The sequence below is a fragment of the Colletes gigas genome, unplaced genomic scaffold (assembly GCF_013123115.1).
Source record: "Colletes gigas isolate AHSC1104 unplaced genomic scaffold, ASM1312311v1 Colletes_gigas_Sc00014, whole genome shotgun sequence".
Taxonomy (NCBI): domain Eukaryota; kingdom Metazoa; phylum Arthropoda; class Insecta; order Hymenoptera; family Colletidae; genus Colletes; species Colletes gigas.
Genome location: NW_025106643.1, coordinates 2,860,443 through 2,883,687, shown reverse-complemented (window position 1 = coordinate 2,883,687; position 23,245 = coordinate 2,860,443). Strand labels below are relative to the sequence as shown.

At 39.8% G+C, this 23,245-nt stretch overlaps 1 protein-coding gene across 5 annotated transcripts in view; it reads right to left on the bottom strand.

The window, feature by feature from the left end:
- The window catches only part of LOC122399634 (CUGBP Elav-like family member 2), a 502,219-nt gene extending 480,921 nt beyond the window's left edge, over positions 1-21,298 (bottom strand). For all 5 annotated transcript variants that reach the window (XM_043400456.1, XM_043400458.1, XM_043400459.1 and 2 more), the window contains exon 1: positions 20,873-21,298. In XM_043400456.1, coding sequence (XP_043256391.1) covers positions 20,873-20,883 — 11 coding nt within the window. In that variant the 5' untranslated portion in view covers positions 20,884-21,298. The remainder of the gene's footprint in view (positions 1-20,872) is intronic.
- Positions 21,299-23,245: the final 1,947 nt, after the last annotated feature.

Here is a 23,245-nt window from a genome sequence, read left to right as displayed (position 1 = left end):
CGAATTCAATTATTCATAGAAAGCTACACAAAGGCAGCGTTTTTAACAGACATTGAATGAGGACCGTGGCAAAACTACAGGAAATCCGAGAGTTAAACGAGTAAACTGTGCCAATATATTCTATATATAAAAAAGAATAGAGAAAAAAAATGTTATGCGCAGGATGTCCCATTTGAATCAATAAATATTTCGTACAGTACTTTCCAAAATAGATGCGTTCATCGGAAAAATTCTGTATTGCACGGTTGTAGCAAAAATAACTGATACTTTATACATTTGAAAATTATACACGTGACAAAGTACCTACATACCTAGAATCGAGAGGTTAATAATAAATATTTAAATTTAAATATTATTCTCTTTCGATCGATTCTTACGCAAGGAATGTTCTCTCTCGTTTCTTCTCGCGAACCGACAATTCGATCGTTTAATACCGCGAGAGCTTGTACAGGGAAATGGTCAAGTTAACAAAACATGATAATACTCGGTTACCGGTGTATGAATGAATTTTACTTCTCCACCCGTTGTTAATAGTATGTGTGAAAACGTTTGCTCCTGAAAAAGCACAGCTTGAAACGAAATGTGACCCCGTGTCGTTATCCCTTGTTAGCTATAACGAGCAGGAGTGACGCATGTTCGTTACACGCTTACAAATTAGCTGCGTTGAAGAGAAAACGAGCAAACGCGTGTACATGCACGCGGTCGCGGGTACACACACACAAACGCCAACCTGTATATTTTTGAATAGCAGGAAATTTCGGACGGGGCACCGGTAAAAGCGTAAATGAACATCAAAAGGATCGGAAAATGATGAACGAGTAATTTCTATGCGTGAAATTTGTTTTTACACCAATTTCGTTTCGCATTGTTTCGCGCAATTTTTACAAACCCGCGAACAATACTTTTCACGCGAGTCTCTACGATTTCTTTGACTCGAAACTCGGGGGAAAATCACTCAGCGTTGAAAGACAGAATTTCTGAATTTTTTTTTCATTCAGAATCGTGGAGAAAACTTTAATAAAATTTATATTTCTAGAAGAATGTTCTGAAATTTTGTACAGGCTGTTCGACAAATCACTAGCCCCCGTCAAATTTTGTAATTAAATATATTAATTGAGAATTTTTCCACGTTTATGGTTTTAGACCATCTTGAGAGCTCCAGTGATTTTTAACACTAGAAAGACTGAAACTTAGTATATACCTATATTGCCCAAAAGCAGTCAAAATGACTGCATTGTGAAAGACTAACTAATGTGTAAAGAAATTTGTTTAAAAGTAATTTTTAATATTATGTTATAATATTATGAATTTAGGGCGCAGAAATAAAATAAACAACTTGTTAGAACAAGTATCACTGCATAAAGATTCGAATAAAAAGTACTACTTTAGCTTATTGAGAAACTGCAATTTATCAATAGGTCTGGATTAGATCTGGGTTAGGTCTGGGTTAGGTCTGGATTAGATCTGAGTTAGATCTGAGTTAGATCTGAGTTAGGTCTGGATTAGATCTGAGTTAGATCTGAGTTAGGTCTGGGTTAGGTCTGGATTAGATCTGGATTAGATCTGGGTTAGGTCTGGATTAGATCTGGGTTAGATCTGGGTTAGGTCTGGGTTAGGTCTCATTTACACTGTTGTTGTATTTTGTAATTTCCAAGTGTATGATTTGGTTTGGACTCGAAAAAATGTCGAATGGGACTTGACGAACAATGCTTTTAAGTGTTTTATTTGAAATTTACCTGTTAAAAATGACTTCCTTGGGCAATCTAGTGTTAAAGAACGTAATTAAGTCGTAAATGGACGACTAAAATATAGTTGAATAAACTACGAAAGGAATAAACTGCAATGTTGAACGTAGCTTTTGGTTTAAAAAAAAATTCATGAAAATATCTTTTGCAACCACGGAGGAATGGCCCTTCAAAACCCACTGTATTATGGGATAAATGTTATTTTTATCGTTTTATTGCTTGAGTTTGAAAATATTTTTGAAGGATAGGGTAAGTTGGGATGTGTTTATGCACTCGTCGTTGATTTCTGTGGAGATCACCGCAGAAACGGGACGCAAAGGGAGAACCGATCGCAAGCTGGAGGGCGCATAAGTACATAGGTCGCGCAATACGCAGGTCTGGATAGGTTTACATAGGTCTCTCGCTTCGAATATTCCTACCGAAGTAAAAGAGCACTCGAGACTCGACCCTTCCTCCCTGTCGTCTGTTTTACTCGGTTTTGTACACCGTCTTCCCTCTTCTTTGCGATGACTTCGCTCGGTATTTATCTTATTTGCCTTGTTATAGGAAATTTTCGTTCGATCGGGGACCGAACGCGTATGTACACTCGCGGAACCTTTGATTACCAAGCAAAGAGATGGCATTTCTATTTGTACGCCCTTCCGCATTACGGATCCAAGGCATTTCACGCCAAATCGATCACTTTGCTCTTTTCGTGGCCGTAACTTTCTTCAATACTTCAAAAATAACGATAAAATTCTATGGAAAAATACAATGCAACAGTTACGGTAACTGTAATTTGCAATTTAACCCAATTCATCCAAGCTTTGCAAATTTTTTCTTTAGAACGAGTATAAATAAAATAGAAAGCGGAAGTCATTTCAGAAAGATACATTTCTGAACATTGTTGCATAACTTACTAAGACTTCATTGAAGCCAAATACTAAAAAGCTTGTATGTACAATATAACAGTCTTCGCTACTTCAACCTCGGGAAGCCAATAGAAAGCAGAATACTTTAATAAACCATGGAATATACGTTCCTTTCTCGAACAACATTATTTCGCTCCGTTGCCAGAAATTTCGTTCCCCGCATCGGATTGCAACCAGCCGCGATACGATCTCCCCGTTTTTACAATTATAACGCGCGATGAAAAATGAACCGCGCACGCATATAACAAGAAATCTCATCTTCGGTTATCTGCGGACGACCATTCGCAGGAATCATCCATCACGAGTTTTTAAAAGTGAGAAGAACTATTACTGCTAACATCCACTGCGATCGGTTGGAACGAGTTCAGGAGGGATTACGAGTTAAATAAATTATCGAGGGACGTTCCGTTCGAAAATATGATTTATGCGGAACACCGTTCACGCTCATTTTACACGTTCGGCGACCCAATTTTTAATTGAGCTTTTTTCTAAATATGTGCATGGAGGACCTGAAGTCAATAAAAAGACGTTTAACCTTTCAAATCCGCCAGATAACTATGGTCGTTTGAACAGCCTGTTTTTTAATTATAATTTTTTTTATTCGACGTAAAGTTTTAATTCCGTCCAGCTGTGCTTAAGGTGGGGTATTTCAATCCAAGCTTAAAAGGTTAAAAGTTTTCGCGGCTCAAGACGATCTCTTGGAGTGTCCTTTTGCAGAAAGGGCTTCCGCGAGGACTCTTGGAACGATCGAAGTACAAAAAGTTCTGTAACCTGGGTCACGAGGTCAAATAGAACGTTCTTTTATAGCGGGGACGCGTTAAATATGAATAGTACGCGAATTCGATAATGCTCGGATAACTGCAACGAAATCGAGATCACAGATGTTAGGGTTGTCGACCTTTAGTTTCTATTCTCGTATCACTTGGTCGTCGAAAATAAAAGGAACACACGTGTCGATACGACAGCCACTAAGGCAAACTAAAAAATTCTATCACATTGTTCGTTCTATCCGAGAAATAGTATTAATAATGGAACGGAAACTGCCTTAATCGGGAAGCAAACAAGTGGAATAAATCGAGGTTTTATTATATATTCATATCTGTTTAAATTTTACTTCGTTAAATGCTTCATCGTGCTTCGATATACGCATTAAATATTGACGAGCATAATTCTAAACTGAACCTATTTATGGCTAACAATTTCCTGTGAAATATTTATTTTATTATACTATCCCATTTGATACGATGAATGGGACAGAATGCAAACATAGAAAGGACCCATTAGCTTTTTTGTTATTTCGTCCTATTCATTCTCCCCTACGAAATTCAGTCCACGTGTTTTGATACGCCCTTATAATTCTACTTAATGGAGGATTATAGCAACGCTACCAAACTACGTGCACGATGCAAGATGCAAACAGACAGGAATAATGATATTAAGCAATTGTATGCTCATATTTAGCAACGCGACTGGTTTCTTCCATTTACTAACGTCAAGCGAGTGTTTGTGCCAAGCACATTCGTACACATTGTTCGGACTGCATTATTACCGCTTGCTTTAATTATTCTATGCACTTGTACGTCGTGCATCGTGTTTGGATTAAACATTGTACTAATTCCTCGGGAAGAGACTGCAGAGAAACGGTATCAAAAGGAGAAATTACGACGCGACTCGTAGATGAGTGGATGACTTTGTTAAAAAAAAGAAATCTTTCGTAACGTCGTTAATAATTTTTTACATTCACGGTATATTATTAAAGTTTCAAGCCATAAGCGTGCTCGAATGCCTCCGTAATGTGCAGAGAAAATGCTACTCCGGGTCTCGCTTCAATGCAACGGTTCACGAACTAAAAACGTTAGCTCGACAATTCGAACCATGGACGCGCGTCGCTGTACGAGGCGGATAAAAAATGAAAAACCTTTGAACCAAATATCCAACATCGTATGGCATTTCCAAAGTGGAATCTTGCAAGGAGACGCCTTTGCGCATACTAAATGCAACGCGTCGAATGAAAACGCAATATTCCTTTTCAAATTCGAGCCGCCGCCGCGCTGCAACGAAGAAATTTTTTCTTCTTTTTGTTCCCCCCCTCCCCTTTTTTTTCAGAACGAATGGAAATGTTATTACACTCGCCCGGCGACTTTGAGCATTTCCCGTGCACAGCATGCATTTAGAGCAGAGCCAATGGTCCGTGGAAAATGCGACGCTACACCCTAGCAGTTGCACGTGCGCCGGTGATTAGGTTAACACGAATACGACTCTCTTTCTTCAGCGACTCGGCCCCGTTTCTTGTTCTTCGCGCGCCACTCGGGTGCTTTTTCATCCCCCTTTACCCATCCGATACTTTCGACAGAAATTATAAAATGGCCGCGAATATCGCGTTTCGTCAAATGTGACAACAAGAGGTGAACATCATCCGAAGAGATGTTATTTTTGAGACAAATTAAATCGTGTATGTAATAATGTTATAGACTTGTGGAAGCAAAGTTACGAACATTTATTTATCGTTTTCAAAAATATTCATAAATTAGCTGAACTTTTGATATGATGTCCATTTTTTACCTTTTTGGCGTTTTTTGTTTTGACTCTTGAAGGGGAGTGAGAGGGTCAGGGGGTCGCGGGGTAATATTTAGGGGCCCACAGAGTCACAACAGTGCTTCTTACACTAAAATAAGGCCCACTATTATTGACTTCTGATCCCCTAAATCTCAGAATCTGTTCAATTTACGATCTTAGGCCCATTGGAACTTTTCATCAAGACACAATGAACTTCATCACATCAAAAGTTAAGCTAATTTAACTATGCTTTAGCTAATTTAAATATTTTCCATAAGATCTGTGCGGGGTCCTTTGAAAGTTAACGGGAATAAAATGTTTCAGAATAGATTTTAATAACCGGACTTTATCTTTTACGCACTTACGTGTTTCTTGTTTTATTCACTTTTATATTCGAGCACCCGCACTCGTACGTTCGTGCAATAAAAACGTAAATAAAAAAAATAATAAAAATGTGGATGATCGGGGGCGGCCATTGTTCCACCGAGCGATGTACAGTTTCAAGATTTATCTGCTCGCAACCTCGTTTATAATCCACATCCGTTGCATATTGTAACAATGATATTTTTAGAGACTACTGCTGCCGGTTAGACAGAGCGAATATACGAACGGGAGTTTAGATTCGTTTCGCTCGGCCATGATCGTCTTCCTACACGATTCGTTTTACAACCAACAAGCGGCCTCTAAGAAGCTCTGTATCACATAATACGGTACTAATTCACGACACTAAAGAACAAGATTACACGTTCGTTGCAATCGTCTTGTAAATGGCAAACTGGAATTTTTATTTTCAGAATTCCATCATCGACGTAACCAAAACTTTCCTGGATAGTATACAGAGAGTGTAAAATATTTGTATTGCAAGCTTTCGTTTTTGAGAAAACTAATTTCGAACTACTTTAATTTAGGCACCTATTCGAATTTTTTTCTCCAAAACGCGAAGGATTTTGAGGATATGCCTCTTCAACAAAAATGATTGTAATTAACCCCTGTAACCAAAAATAATTTTTTTAGAACGATTCGAACTATTTTAATTTTGTCGAAAAATTGTACAGCTTCTCGATTTTTTTTCTCGAAAGTGGATAGGATTTTGGAGGTATGTGTAATGACAAAAAATCATTGTAATTGAACCTTGCAATCAAAAATAATTTTTTTAGAACGATTTAAAATTTTTAATTCCGCCGAAAAATTTCACACCTTCTCGAATTTTTTTCTCGAAAGTGCGTAGGATTTCGAGAATATGTCTCTTCACCAAAAATGGTTGTAATTGACCCATACAACCAAAAATAATTTTTTTAGAACGATTTGAAATTTTTTAATTTTGTCGAAAAATTGTACACCTTCTCCAATTTTTTTCTCGAAAATACGTAGGATTTTGTGGGTGTGTCTCTTCACGAAAAACGATTGTAATTGGCCCTTGAAACCGAAAATAATTTTTTTAGAACGATTTAAAATTTTTTAATTTCGCCGAAAAATTTCATCTACTCGAATTTTTTTCTCAAAAACGCGAAGGATTTCGAGAATATGTCTCTTCACCAAAAATGGTTGTAATTGACCCCTACAACCAAAAATAATTTTTTTAGCACGATTTGAAATTGTTAAATTTAATTGTTAATAACTTTTTAACGAAGCCACAATCAAGAAATTTATATTTTTGATTTTCGTCTTATTTTGGCCTTTGGAATCTCCCATTGAAATTTTTTCCAGGTCAAACACCCTGTATATTAGATTATAATACTATGACAATGAAATATAAAGGTACAACTCGTCTATGAATATATATATAAACGATAAAGAGATGTAAGAAGTGATTTTGACAAAACGAAATTGCATCGTATTTCGAAGGGGAAGTAAGGTGTACTACAGTTTTTCTTTTTCTTCGTTTCGATAGACGGGAACCGTAGTCGAAGTTACCGTGAACCCTTTTGTAACAACGGGTTGCACGTGCGCGACACTCTGCGACAGGAAACGCAGAATAGAATTCGCGAGGACAGACGTTGTTTCGCGTGTCGGCGGAAGCTTCGTAAGCAGTTCCGCGTGAGAACCCGAGACGGTCGCATACGTAACGAAGTATCAAGCGCGGCTGCTACCGCGATTCGAGGCATTATTCGGAAATTTCCGCGATAGTATTACGTTTATAATCGCGTAGCGCGCGGTTGACATGCTCCCGTTTCGAAGCGAAACGAATTTCCGAGGCGAACTCCTTGGGCGCCCGGAATCTTACCGTTGCGCCCGGCACGGGCTGTATAATTACTCCCGGCGAAAATTGAAATTGAAAGAGGCGGAACGAAATTAGTAACAATAACGGTTCCGCGGGCGGCAACGGAACGTTATAACGAGCGCTTTCGCGTGGAAAACAAAGGGGCACCGAGTTTCGGTTTCGCTTGCTCGACTCGCGAGTTGAAAGGCCGAAAACCGTGGAAGCAAAAAAAGAACTGCGGAGAAGACTCAAAAACTCCGCTGCTCCCGCGTTGCTCTCCGTTCGCCCCGCCACCGCCCCCCCTCCCGGAACGTTCTCCATCGAAGCAACGTAAGCACTTTTGCGTGGGAAACCAAGTGGTTTGCCCGCGTTTGTAGTCAGACATCGGGCGACAGGATTTGCGCCCAGCCACACCGCAACCCACCCACCCTCCGGGTTTCCCACCCGCGATACACGCCCCTTCATTTTTCAGCACCTTCAGCGATTCGAGCGTGCCCGATGTGCGCTGGAAACTTCCACTTTCCCTTCCCGCGTCTCCATTCTTTTCGCCCCCCTTTCCTCGAAATCCTTTTCGTGTCGCGTTTCACTCGCGCCCAACTTCCTCAAAATACCGGCATAATAAGTTTCTTCCTGTTTGTTCACAGGAATACTAAGTACCAGTGTAACCTTTACACTCGGAAGCTTTCTTATCGCAGGTAACTGGCAACTCGATGTACTGTCCAAGGGGTGAACTTTCTCAAAATACTGGGTTAAACAATAAGTTTGTTCCTGCTTGTTTCCCTGCTAACCCTTTGCACTCGAAAGCCCTTTTATTTTAAGCAACCGGCAACTCGGTATGCTCGAACTTTCTCCAAATACTGGGTTAAATTATTTGTTCGTGTTTGTTTACGAAGAGGTCGTAAATTAAACTCTTGAGGGTTGGGACCGTTTTTAACCAAATCAATGTAAATATAACAATTAAACAAACTTATGTGCTTTGTTCTATACTGGATTTTGTATAATGCCTCAATCTTTCAGTAGAAATATTTTTTTACAGAATTAAATTTGTCGTAAACATATATTTTCAGCGCATTAAATAAATATGCCTGAGTGTACCGCCGGTGGTACACGTGGCTTGAAGGTCAAGTTTAACGTGTACCACCGGTGGTACACTGACACCTTGAGTTACTGCAGAATACTAAACGGCGAATGGGAGTCGCCTTTCGAGTGCAAAGGGTTAAACTTGCGTAATTAGTAATGTACCCCTGAATTTGTAATAAATGATAAAATATATTTTAATCGTGAAAACTTTACTTGATTCGTTTCGACGAGAAATTCGGATAGTTTTATTATATTCTGATCATATTTGCATGTTCGTCCGAAGCGACGTAAAATTTCGCTCAAAACACGGAAACGCCATTGTACCTCATATCGGCACCAGGTCGAACTTTCCGAAATACAATTTACCAGACGAAAGGTCATAAAGGATAACGACGCGCGAATAATATTCGCGTTCGATTTAAACGGTTGCAAAATATTTCATGAACATCGAACAAACGAACATTACATTATTACAGGGGGGGGGGAAACATCCAACGCGGTCCCTGGTATTTGAATATTAAATGAAATCTACGTTCTCCAAATTAATTAATAAGTTTTACATCGATTTATAACTTATAATTTGTAGCTTCGAATAGGATCGCGACGCGACGGAGGGGGCGGACGGGGAAGAGGGGGAAATTACTGTATTAATCAAACGTAATATGAAACACCAGCGGCGATCGATAAATCGTAACGCGTTTGGTACGATAATGAAATCAAGTTTGGACCACAGGATGAAACGTAATTGGTACTATATGGAAATTGTTGAAATGGTATTAATGAAAAATTTGCAAATTTCTTACTCTCTCTAAAAATTAAAATACCTATCAGACTATAAATATCTGCTTTTGACAGTGCCTCATCTTTGCAATATCTCTGTTATCATCTTAATTCACACTTTCCAAAGAATTATCGCAACGTCACGATGCAATTAAATGTTATAATGCACGCGTCTCTAAATGCGTAAAAACGAATAGAGCACGTGTTAATTTGCGACGAATAGTAATATCGTGCAGAGGTGACTTGTTGGCTAAATTGATCTAGACTCTACTCACACGCATTGTCATTATTGGCAGAGACGATCGCAGCTACAATTCTATCGCGTGACGAAGGTCGTGAACGAATCACGTCAAGACAGAATAAGATACAACCATAGTGAGCGACATTGGCATAGATGTAGGCTCGGAATATCAACTATGAATCGAACAAAAAAATTCCTCTACATTTCGCAATACGGTCTTGATTAAGTATACGTAATAAGAATTGTCAAGCACAAGTGCATACAAAATAAAATTTTCAAAAGTTGCAATGCCCTAATTTCGATAATTATACAATTGCTATTCAGAATTCTGTTGTGGAGGCAAGGTAAACGATTTGGGGGTGGTTTTTATAAGATTTCTATTTAAATTCTCAACCGGTCTTGACCTTCCTAATTATCTATTATTTTATTAGCAACTGTTTCACGCATATTCAAGACCATTATACAAGTAATTATAAATATAGAAATATCGATAATCGAACTTGAAGCTGGACAAATATAACAAACAGACTGGACGATGAAACAGTGAAATAACGTGCACGAGTTAAAAATTTATAAACGAGCTAACATTATTTATCAAATATTATCGAATTAATTGTACACCAGAAACGGAGAATTGTAGAATAGTGATCCAACGACTGATAGATTACCTTCTGTTTCCTGAAAATCGAAGCCTCGCAACTACTTTCCTATCGAATTACGTACAACCGAAGAGCCCCGTCGAAGCCATGGAATTGGAGGCGAACGATGTATTGTTCTCATCGAAATTGATGATTACATTTCGACTATATTGCGAGTCCTATTACGCTAGCTTACAACGCCGTAACCCCTGTATGGAAATGACCGCATTAAAATCCATGCCGAGACACGGACCGCCCCCATTCATCGAGCCAGGGAAAACTAATTAACTAATTTTCTGCAGTCTTCTCCCTAACCGTCGTCTCCGGCCCTTCTGGTACGCGTCGGTTCCCGCGTTGCCCTAAACAACGTTTGAACCGTGTTTTTCCCCAGTTAGCGATAACCTACGACGTCAGAAATGTACACAGGACCTCCGCGAGGCACCGTAAAACTTTACGTTATCGCGAGACGCGTGCTACGAGGGTCCAGTTTTCGACTGGTACTCGCTTTGGTAATTATGAAAATGAACCCCGAGAGAACTGCCCGATTGAATCCGTTAAGGTATGATAAACGGGGGGATTTCTTTCTATTACGCAGCGGCGAAGTAACCTTTGCATCGAGCATTTTTTACCGTTTCCTTCCGGGTTGCTGGAAGACTCCGGTCGGTAAGGCGGAATTCAGTGAACTCTGACCTCAGGCGCGACCACATGTTGGGATTAATTCATACAGGGAGGAACGCCTGGCTTATCAGAACTGTCAGAAACGGTTTAAGCGAATCACCATCCAAATGCGTTCATTAGAGGGTATTAACAGACAAATTTTAAGAGAGGATCATTTATGCAAAGATAGAATTTTACTACGATTTAAAAATAATCTGACTAATAATAACGTAATGAATTTATTTCTCTAATGAACAGATAGCTGGACATTGGTAGAACTTTGCTAGTCGCCAGTTTGTTAAGGGGGAAACCTTAAATGAATTTTTGCTCAAATTGATATTAACAATTATTCATGAAAAAAAGTCCTTTTTTCAGAACTTCGCCATTTTTGCAATTTTAATAAAAGAAGACCGTCATGCTGAGCGGTTTTCCATAAACTAAAGAATGCATTTTAATTTTTTCGTTTCAGATCATTTTCAAGTGTTATTAACAATTAAAGTATTAAAAAAATATTCATGTTACATTATAATATTAATAAATGATACCTCTAAGTTAATCTACGCATTATATTTTTTATAAAAAATTGTTGAAAAAGTGGCTATTTACATAAGGTCTCCCCCTCCCAAGGAGAACAGTATTTTTGGATATATCTACGTATCTGGGAGTTAGAAGATGAGTGATAGAGAGAGAGAGAGTATTAGGGGCTAAGAATATCACGCGATTTGCGTGACGCGAGGAAAATCCGTATGACTGATAGGTTAATTGGAGTATGAGACAGAAAGACGTGTGTGTGTACCGCCTTAAATGGAGTGTTTAAACTAGAATATAAAAATTAAAGAAACAATAGTTTCCTACTGTCTGGTTTGCAAAACGTACAACATTTTCGCGAAGTAACATTTAAACGAGACTAAGCACGACACACTTTGGATCATAAAGTATCAAAAATAATCTTTTGTTGTAATTTCATTTTATTCTGTCGGGTACGTTATTCATCTACCGAAACATCCTCGTTACGGTAGCTTGGGGTTGGTGGAACCACTTTACAAAAATTGAAATTAAATTTTTAATTAGTAACCCTTTGAAAATGCCCTGGCATTGTAATTGCCGCAAATGTCGATTGGACCCACAGGTACAATATATTACGAGCGAAAAGTGTTTGGTTAACTTTAAAGGAGGCACGTGGGTCGTCGAAATTATCACAATAAAAATAGTAATAAACGCGAATGTGGAGAAATTCTGACCAGCTGCGCGGGGTGTTTCCAACCGCCAATGTTGCAACAGAAACAATTCTGACTAAATATAGTATACATACTCGCGCTAAAATGCGATCCTAATTTTGTCAAGATATTTAGTTGTCAACAAATATAAAAAAAAAACAGTTTCAAAGAAAAATTCTTTCGTTACTAATCCGATAAAAAAAATACTTCAAATAATTCGTTCATTTATTATTGAATTTGCATGGAACTTGCACCAAACGATGGAGAGTTTTGTGAAAAATATATCACAAGTAAAAAATGGAGTCCCTCTAGAAAGTCTTCAATTCTTCAATATTTCGAATGTTTCGTGTAATCAAAAAAATTGAGTCGTTAATAAAAAACTGACCAAAGTGCAAAATGTCGGCCATTCTGTAGATTCTACTGATTCTCCACGGCGAGAAAGAATACCCAATTACTCTGCCATCGTCGCGAACTCTTCGAAACGTGATCCACGAAAGGTCGTTCCAATAAAACAGCCAATACAAAGCGTTTTCTCAATGCCGATATTTGCGACCAATTTTAGTATCGATGCAATTGCGCTCGCGCACACGCCGCGCCGATACACGTTATTGGCTCGTATTCAGAATTTGCTTTCAGATAGCGCCATTGTTTTTTCAAGTGCGCCTTCGCTGTATAAATAGAGGCCGCGCGAAACTCAAAATAATGTTACCGCGGAGCCGATACGACTTGCGTACGGATCTGCATACCGCGAGCCTAACGACTCGCCTTAACGATCTTTTTTATTCGAACCGCGGTACCGATTGGATATCAGCGTTACGCGTTTGATTATAGACCGGTCAGCGTTTCTTGTAAACCTTCGATTTGATCGCGACCCGCCTTGGAGCCGAGCCAGACGTACCTACGTGCGTTATCGTACTTTACACGCTGTTCTTTCGTCGGCTATGAATCACGGCTACTTCTCTCTACCTTTCTTACACCCGTTAGTTTCCCTCCTCTCTCTATATATCTCTCTCTCTACTGCACACACTCCACGTTTATTGATGATTTCTAGTCCATTCGTTGCGTTACATCACGAATTTGTTTTCCAACGATTGATACATTGACACGCTGTGGAAACACACCGATCCTACGCCCATGCGTTAAATCGCCAGAAAATATTTGATTTCTCGGAGTTCGCCTGTTTTATATCCACTACCATGACAGAGACCATTCACGTTATGATCAAAAAATTATCCATGATTTTCCAAATGATTCTCACGATTCTCCGTAATACTATAATTTAGAGTTAATTTAGACTTTGCGATAGAGATTCCACGATAACTGTATATTATTTGCCATTTAACAGCGAGAACAGCATCGAAATAGGTACGTCCGAGGCGCTAAAACTTTTTCATCGTCTAGTGGCGAACGTATTCATAATTCGAGACGAACGTGGGGCCACGTATGCGAGTAAATGCTCCGATCGGGCGTATGTCGAACGGCTGGCAGGCACGTGCGCGCGGAAAAGCGTTTTCATATGCCTTCGTGGCACGTACGAGAAAAAAAAACGGTGCCACGAGCAGGACGGCCGGTAGGGAAAGGGACTTCAAACGGGGGGAAAGGGACCGGGAAATACACACAGCCGCGAATAGAATCGATGGAGAAAGAGTCGGGGAGGCACATTTTAATTAATATTGACATAAACGGGACGGAGACTCGTCGCGTAACAAGCGAGACTGTTTTTCAACGTTCGAAATAGGCCGTGCCTTCCTAGTTTTCATCCATAGCATTCAAGAAACGTTTCTACGCTCGATTGTTTGCGCACGTGGTTTCAGAATGGGCGTCTATCCGATACCGATACACGCTTCGAACGAGTATTTGCACATTTGGAATTACTTCCGCAAGACGACGCTGTTTCGTTGTTGCGCGACACCGCCGTCTCCCTGCAGTAACAAACAACTCGGAACAGTATTACCGTAACCTAACCCAAAACCGTGGCAATGAATTTTATAGAACGTGCAAGCAGAAACCAATCGCGCGAAAAGATGGCCGTTATAAGCTTTTGCGAATTTGAATTGATCGAAACTATTTTTATTATTCGTAGAATAATTTAATTTAAAATATGGAAAAGGAAAGGTTTTAACATCTATGGTAGTAATGCATATGCTGTAATCTGTTGTATAAGGCTGTGTCACACAATCGAGACGAGTTATATCGTGAAAAGGATTGCAGAGAGAGAAGTTGAATGCACATTTTTCTGTGGCATCGCTTTCTTCATAAATAAAACCGCGATCATGAAAAATGCAAATGCAATTTTTTTTAGACGCAGTCGCATATTTTTGTTCTTTTTCGCCCGGATCGTTTCTTCGCGCATTCATCGAGTGCTGAATTATCGTGGAATATTTCAACGAACCTTGTTTTTTTTAATCCAATGCCACGCTAAAATATTACTAAAATTAACAGAAAATGATAAATTGGGCCGGGTTAAAAATGTGTTAAATATTGCACTAATGAGGAAACGACGCCGGACAGCCTGGCTCTGATTCGAAAGAAATCGGTCGAAAATCGTAGATATTTTACCAGCTGTGGTGGCTCAGGTTTAAAAATCTCGTGATTTACGTATCACTGTGAAAACCTTGAATTAATTATAAATTGAGAAACACGTTTTTCTAGGTGTTATGTATTACTATGACGATGACACTGACATATCATTAGAGTATAATTACATTCTTTGTGTTGCATAATTGTCGAGAGGAAAATCCTTCTCGACGACATAAGGTACGGTCTCGCGTACGAAACAGTTAGTTTGTATAAATCCTGTTTTCTTATGTCAATTATGTCTTGTGGTTCAATGAGAGTGTAATCGTCGTCATAAAAAATGGCACGTATATCACGAGCTATCTACACGTTGCAGAATATTCCTTTCTAAATTCGCCTTGATAAATATGCAGTATGAATGATAAAAACACTGATGGCCGGTGTGTTTGTTAAACACATTGTAAAGTCAAATCTGTCGATACTCCATAACGAGTGATTACGCGCTCTACAAATTATGTAAATTATCTATATATCAATCTGTATCCCCCTCGTTCGTAAATGTTGTTTCCAAACGATTCCGCTAGATTTAAATCGTATCGCCGACAATGTTTATATTTAGTCGTATCGGTGTTGAATGTTATACTTCGGTTCGGGAAATAAACAAATTCTTATTCATGAGATACGTTTCTCATATTCATCGCGGTAATGTATTTCAGATTGCTGCAATCAAATTGCAATTAAGAGCGACGAAATGTAACTTTTTGATAAGAACGACACCATCGTTTCCCGTATTTCTTCCGATCGTGAAGAAATATATTTAACACTAAGAACGTCGTAAATTTTATTGCATAATAAGTACTGCGATTTGGGTTCATGTAGTGTCTCGATACAGCCTGGGATGAGTGCCAAATTTGAACGATTTTGTACATCTCAACCTTGCTACTTTACTGTACGATGATCTTATTATCAGAACCGAAGTGTATTGACGCGAGTATAAATAAATGAAAATTGAATAACATCACGTATATGCATGCATTTGCATTTTCTTCGACGGAATACAATGATTAACGCTGTATTTCATTCGCTATCAAAATACGTTTCGTTTAATATTGTTCGTTCTTAAAATATAAATACAACTTTCCAGTTTTATTTTTAAAGAAAACCAATTGGTTTATATTTTGAATTTGATAAGTGAAAAACTCTAAAGGAGAAAGTTGAAAGGTGTATATTTTTACTGGTATCGATTCCTGAGAAGGTACAATGTTTCGCGAGATATCTCGTACGAACTCGCCGCGGCGATAAAGTGTTAGTAACCGAGCGAATCTTGTTGACAATTAGAGTTTCTGCTCTCGAGAGGTCGGCTGTTGTTGATCGCGAGTACATATTTACAGTCAATACGTAAAATATCTTCCACGGAACGTACAACTTATCTGGAGTACGAGATATCCGACGAAATATTGATTTTTTTTAAACATTGTATCTCGGCACATTTTTACGCGGAGGAAAATAAAATCGTAGAAAGATAGACGTTATCGTTCAGCTCTTTCCTGCTTGCCCCATCTTTTACCAAATACGAGACGTAACCCTTGTACCTTGGAATTTTTTTATTATCTTTTATTAAATAGCAGTTTTATACCGAAAACAAAATTTTGTTTAAAATAGATATCAATGAAAATCAGTTGATTAAGTTTAAGACTATGGTTAAATAAAAGACTTTATTACTATTTAATAGAAGGTAATAAAAAATATTTTCATATAGTTTAAGGGTCTCTTTTCGCGCCCCTAAAAGTCCAGTACAGCAGAATTTAAAATTCTTCGCGAGAAAAATTAAAAAGGTTAGACAAGAGTCTCCCCTTAAACGACGTCGAAGGATTTATATTGTTGATCGAACGTAATCTACAGACAAAGTCCGTGCAGTTTCGCTTCCACGGGTCGATTCTGGATGGAGGACGCAATCGTTATTGGCAACCGAATAACGGACGTCTGATAAGAATTATGAAACGAGACCTTGGTGACGTAGCCTGGTCTAAATAAAGTGCTCGGTCGCTGTGAAATGCTCTAATTAGGGACAAGCCGCGGGAGTGAAGTTCGGCCAGCACGCGTGCAACGAAAACAACGAGACCACGAGACCACGTTTCGGCCATTCGATGACTTAGAAGCGGGTGCTTCGCGATAACGAGCCACGGGGCGAACTCGAAAGGAAAGCTCGCACGCGAAGGGACTGGAAAGAAAGGAGGTATAGGAAATGGGGCTGCAAGAGTCAGCCCGTTCGCTTGTTTCTCGCGCTGTTTCACTAATACAGAAACCTCGTCGAGTTCGTGCCCGGCACTGTAAAGCAGGGAAAAACGGCGTGTCTTCGAGGACCGGTGGCGTCGAGAGCACGTCTTTTCTGGCCTCCCCGGGCCACCCGAACCGTGCTCGGTCAAAAGCTCCCGCGAAAGACAATTCGGTTCCACTTTGCCGTATCGTTTCTCGCCATCGGGAACAACCGGGAACTACGTCGTCCTGGCCGCGCGATAGATTCCACGATGCCGATTTCTTCGGGTCTCTCTCGTTCCCTGATTTTGGCACGAGGCTCACGTGCCCCGTCAACGGACGTGCCGATTGGGACAAAGACGAACGGAGTCGCGTTTACACCGAGTGCCTCTTCATTCAACCACATAGGCGTGATACCGTTCCAGTTTCTTCGTTCCATGCGCATCGCGTACCCCCAATCAACAAATCTTTCCTCTCGATCGTTTGTAATAGTGTTTATATTTCTCTTAAACCCCGACAAATTGTTTCTAGACGATTGCAAACTACCCACGATTTGGCATAGAACTTATTTTTAGAATCCCGTTAAAATTCAACGCCCTTAGATTTATTTTCTTCTACGTGTGATCTTTAGAATTCATTTCTTTTAGATCAGTGAAATGTCGTGTCAATCATATATTATATGTATTGTGAATGGATCTGGACACTACCTTTGTGTTTATTTCGAATCTATGGGTTATGAACTGGATGCTAAGATGTATAGTTCGGGCCACGATATAGCGAGGTCGTAAATTAAACTCTTGAGGGTTAGGATTGACTACTGCTGCCGGCATTTATGTCTTTCTGTGTCCGTCACTGCACTATCTTTTTTCATTTTCCACGTACATATATTATAAGCAGGTAAATTAAGACATTAAAGACCTTTACCTGTTACCTCTAAAAATGGCTTTCTAAAAATGGCTACACTAGATAAAACGTTTCTTCGTACGGCCCTGACTATGGCCTAAGGCCCTTATCTGCTCGAATTTCTGTTAATTCGCTTGTTTCGGGGGCTAGAACGTGTAAACTTTGACACCTACTCGAGTTTACGACCTCGCTATAGCGTGGCCCAGGCTATAACATAACTGCAACGTTATTTGGTACTTTATAGACGTAATATACGAGTATAGTGAGATTAATTAGTCGTTCACACGAAGCACAAAACAGACAGGTGAAAACAAATCGAATTCGAAAATCTGTTTAAATTCTGAAATCTTCTTTAACGTATATGTAATGTGTATTTTTCCCCTAATTTATAGAAAACCTACAGCCAAATTTAGTATGTATAGTATCTAAACTGCGGATGTCTTGTATTTATAGGAAATTCCAATTCTCGAAAAACTACAATATTCATTTAATATGCAAAAATATAGGAAATACATAAAATAAGATAGGAATTATTATATTTAGGGGTCTATGGGATGTTTAATTGCACATATCAGTAAATATCCAGTACAAAATATCTATGTAATTTTTTATAATTCACTGTTTCTGCAATTTCCGATCGAATGCATTAAATCGATTTGAATTAGACCTTCGCGAATATAGAACAATTTCTGGGTCATCTTCTCATGAATATTAAATAGCTCATATAATATTGGAACGGATAGTTGATTTGTGGAAGACAATCGTTTCACAAAGTAGAACTGCATTATTGCATTATAGTTTTATTTAAAAACTCGCTGGAAAATGTAATATTATACACGAGGAAGAGTTTGAATCGAACAAAAGTTTCATACTAAAAATATCGAAAATTGAAAAATAGTCTGTTTTTAAAAATCAAAACGCGTGGTGACGTTTATAATCGTTTAAATTACTATACGTATCGGAGAAAGTGAGAATTTTACATTTCACGACGAATGTATTTATTAATATCTACTGTTTAGCGTTTCGGCCTTGAACCAACGGATTGCAAGCAATAATACACTAATTAATAATAACTGTGGAGATATAACGAAGAAAGAAATCACTTCTCTGGCCAGAAGGAATCACCAACTCGTACGAGTTTCGAAAGTATACAGTGTCAATATTTATGACATTCAAGTTATAATTTATTATCGATCGAATATGTGTGGTCTACAGTATTATAAGCCACGATAACTATTTCTAATTATTAAATAAAATTTTTCATTTTCCTCCTTAAGTTTTTTTAAAAAAAAGTTAAAAATGAAACTCTGTAATCTTCCTACATTCGCAAATATCTCATAATTTCTTTTAAAGATATTTCCCTGTCGTCGAAGATAAGAACAACAAATAGAATTCGAACGTTTCGGTTCTTTCGGGTGACCGTAGAATACAATTTACGTAAAAACTGTTTGCACGCTGTACATTCTCGAAAACGTTCGACCAAGACGACCGAGAAGAGAACTTACAAGTGTACATAACCGTCGTACGGTCTGAACACATGTTGCATGCATACATCAGTTTTATCGTTCAACTTGGAGCTGATATTTCGCACATACCGATGACAAAGATCGCAGTCGTGACGAGGCAATTAAAGAAGAACATGAATGAAAAAATAATTTATTCCAAGGTTTCGAAAAGAAGTTTACGACTGTACGTGTCTCTCGTGTTATTTTTAAATTTATGAATTATTTTTTGTTCCGTTTCGACAGGTCATCCATCGGGGACGTACTTGGATACTATTATTAGACGCGAACACGAAATTCTGACGATCGGAATTAGTTCAAACCGCTAGAAGAACGTCTCGATGGGGTGAGCGTTGTTCCACAAGGACAAGTTATGTTCGTATAATACAACCTTCGAATAGATAATTCGCGTAACTTCGAGCGAAGAACGTACCGTCGTAGTTAAAATATCTCCGGATATTAAGGTGACCCGTTTCCCAACGGGACACCCTGTACGTCCGAAGACGATCGTTTCCTATAAATCTTGCATGAACGATATCGCGCGATCGATATGGCGCAAGAAGAACAAGGCTAACGAGACCGACATGCGTGTATGCGAAATGACACGAAACGGACGAGACAACGAAGTTCGACGCGACAGCAAAACATTGACGAACCTTAACAACGACGTCTCTGTGAGGAACGTTCGGAATCAGCGGTACCAGCGCGATCTAATAATACCGATAACTGGTCCAACATCACGCAATACGTTAAACTGCGTCGCTCGAGTCGTTTACGGACGCGGCTGGTCGATATTAAACGTTGGGGGGGAGATCGATAATTAACGTTGCACGAATTGATATCGAAAAGCTGGAGCAATAAAACTACGGCGCACATGTGACACACGACGCGGCACATTGGCGGGTTAAATTGCGAAAGCCCGTAACAACGTCAAGGTGAGGAGGCCAACGTCGATGTCAATGCAAACAGTTGCTCGGCCGATCATTATGCGTTACAGACCCGTGTCATTAATGCGTATTACACGAATGGATTGTAATATAATGGTCACAGCCATTAGACATCTTCGGGTAGCTACGGGCGCTGAGAACGTTCCCGTTCCCCTATTGTTTATTCAACGACTCGACATCGGTTCGCGTTAATTTCTGCAAACCGAAACCGTTTGTTCGAGGAACGCGTACACGCCGTGGCAAACTCGACACGGCTCTCTGCCCGAAGATATTCCGGATCCGGCTCCGTAATCGTAACGTAAGGAGAACCTTCGAACGTTCGTTGCCCGATGATCAATTTAAATTTCCACGAGATTATCTTCGAGTCGCTTCCACGACCCGGCGAACGAAAACTGTTGAAATATTGATCTCTCGAGGAATCCTTAACCGAAGATCGGTCAACGTAGCTGATCCTCGGATATCCTATCCGGTCCAATGTCAACGAAACCGTTGTTTACCCAAACGTTAATCCAAGTTATTGCTCCAGCTTCGATTTGTCACTTGGTGTATACGTACGAACGTGTTAGAACGTGAGAATCCGACCGTTCTCCTCGAATAAACGATAGTGCGCTAACACTCCGAGGCATCGCGCACTTCACGATCAACAAACCGCTCCAAACACGAACGACTTCAACCTCCCGGACTCTCGGAACGTGTAATATGTTTAGAGGTTCAATACCTACCCAACGGTCATAATCCAAAGATGTATTCGCACTGATAATCACCGAGAGACTTCCTCAGTGGCGTGTTACCACGAGGGTCACAGACTTCCTCACACTCGGATGACTTTCCTCGTAACAGACATACACCGATCGTGCACTGGTTTCAGTTAGCCGATGACGAACATATTCACTGGAACCGCGGTCACGAGGCGTGCTGTTCCCGCGGCGATATTGTCACGCGCGAACCGAATGAAAAATCGCGATCGCGCCCGGGTGGAACGGGAACGATTCACGGGGGGACCGGGGGTACCGATTGTTCGCGGTGCTCCCGGTCAACTTTCTGGAGCGAACAGGTGGCCGAACACGGACGACGAGTCACGCTGCGAGGGACACGCGAGTCTCATGAGGTTCGCGAAACCGGCGAAAGAGAATACGCACGCGTCGCGACGGCTTGACGTCGACTGAGGAGAGACGGGTTCGCCGCGACGCGTCTGTCCGCCCCCTGCTGCCACGATCCCCCACCACCCGTGCTTTGGAGGCGCCACCGACGCTCGCCACCCCCTCTGGCTTCTCGTTCGTTTCGTTTCCTCTGTCTCTTCTGCCTTGCTGAGTCGCGCCGCGACGTACCGCGTCGTTCACTTTCCACTCGCTATCGCAACGTGACACGCCGTTGGGGTTGCGCCCCCGCGCGACAACGCGCCCGTCCGATTACGATTTCTGACCCCGTCCAACACGTCGATCGCAACCGGGGACCTCCAATTCCAACCCCTTCCGATCCGATTTTTGGTAATTGCGCCTAGAAACCGAACGGAGACAACTACAATAACGATGCTCAAAGAATGTAGGAACCCTTAAAAATATTTCAAAAATATAAATTGAACATTTATAATAAACTGTCGACAGATCGATGTAAATTTTATATTTCACAATTAATTATAACCAATTCCCCATAGTATATTTATTTAAATTCAATGTCACCATATTCCTACTTTAATAAACTACCTTTACAATAGCCAGGAGCACATTTTAATTAATAAGTTCTGCGCGCGTACATACGAAGATCACGCAGACTTAAGATGGACGAGAAATTCAGTGTCACAACGTCGACGTGAATAAATCGTGACTTCCGTATATTCAGATTTGTTTTGCATACTAAACTTCCGACACTGACAATGCATGCGTTTATAATGACACGTGAAACAGTTCTTCCTCCATCGCATTAACCATCAAAATCAATATTACAAATTTAAATATACATTCCGAATTAAATATCAGTTCCATTTCATCTTTCTTACTTTCACTATTTTTGAAACTTTTGGGAAATTTCTTTGGAATTGAATATTGAGGAGTTTCAAATATGTTACTAGCGATACGCCCAAATCAATAACAACTGATTCTGAATAATTCAGCGCTGATCTTGTATTCTTTATTGATTCCAAACCACACTAAACTGGCACATCCCCTGCGCGACCGATCATATACAATTTATACAATTTCGTTCCAAATTCTATCATCAGACAGAGTTAAAAAAAAACTTTACATTACCTTTTATTCAATTAAGGAGTCTAGTGATTGTTGGAAACATTAAAAAATTCGAACAGTTTTATTATTGGAGCGTATTTATACGACATAAACTAAACTATCCCACAAATTGGACAGAATAAAAATGTTCAATTTACGAATCATTTTAATAATCATTGCTGTAGTCATAACTCAGTACCGACCGAATATTTGCAAATATCTCGGAAACTAAGGCCGAACGGGGGTTGTATGCATCAGAAAAACTTGATTAGAATATCGAGTTCTATGACACATTTGAAAATCATCGAAATTGGTGCAATGTATTCCGAGTAATTACCAAGTACTCTACCTGGCCAAGAAGGGTGAAGGTCTGCCGCGTTAGAAGGAAATTTAATCAATACGACTACAAAGTAAGCTTCTACGACTTCTGTGCAATTTGTAATAATCCACGTTCGGATTCTCGTAATATAGCCAACATTGTTAACTAGTTCGGTACATGCACGAAACCTTCCTCGTGTTAGATTAAGCGAACAATTGTCTCTCGATCGCTACAACGAGCTAGCGCCAATCCTGCTCTTTGAGTTCGCGCTTTCAAAGCAGTTAGGTTCAGCTTTTGCATGCGATAATTTACCGATGAAATATCGCAATAACTAGAAACAACGCTCCTAACGAATATATATCGGAGTTCGAACTTAAATACTGCAATACTACGAAGACATCGGATATGCGATATGAGATATTCGCGAATGTTTATGTACATGTTCATTTATCTTTTTTGTTTGCATTTTTTCGCGAGGTATTCGACGAAGACGATATTTGTAACGTGGACGGTAATATGATTTTAATAGGTGGCCGCGTACTCGGCGGTACCAA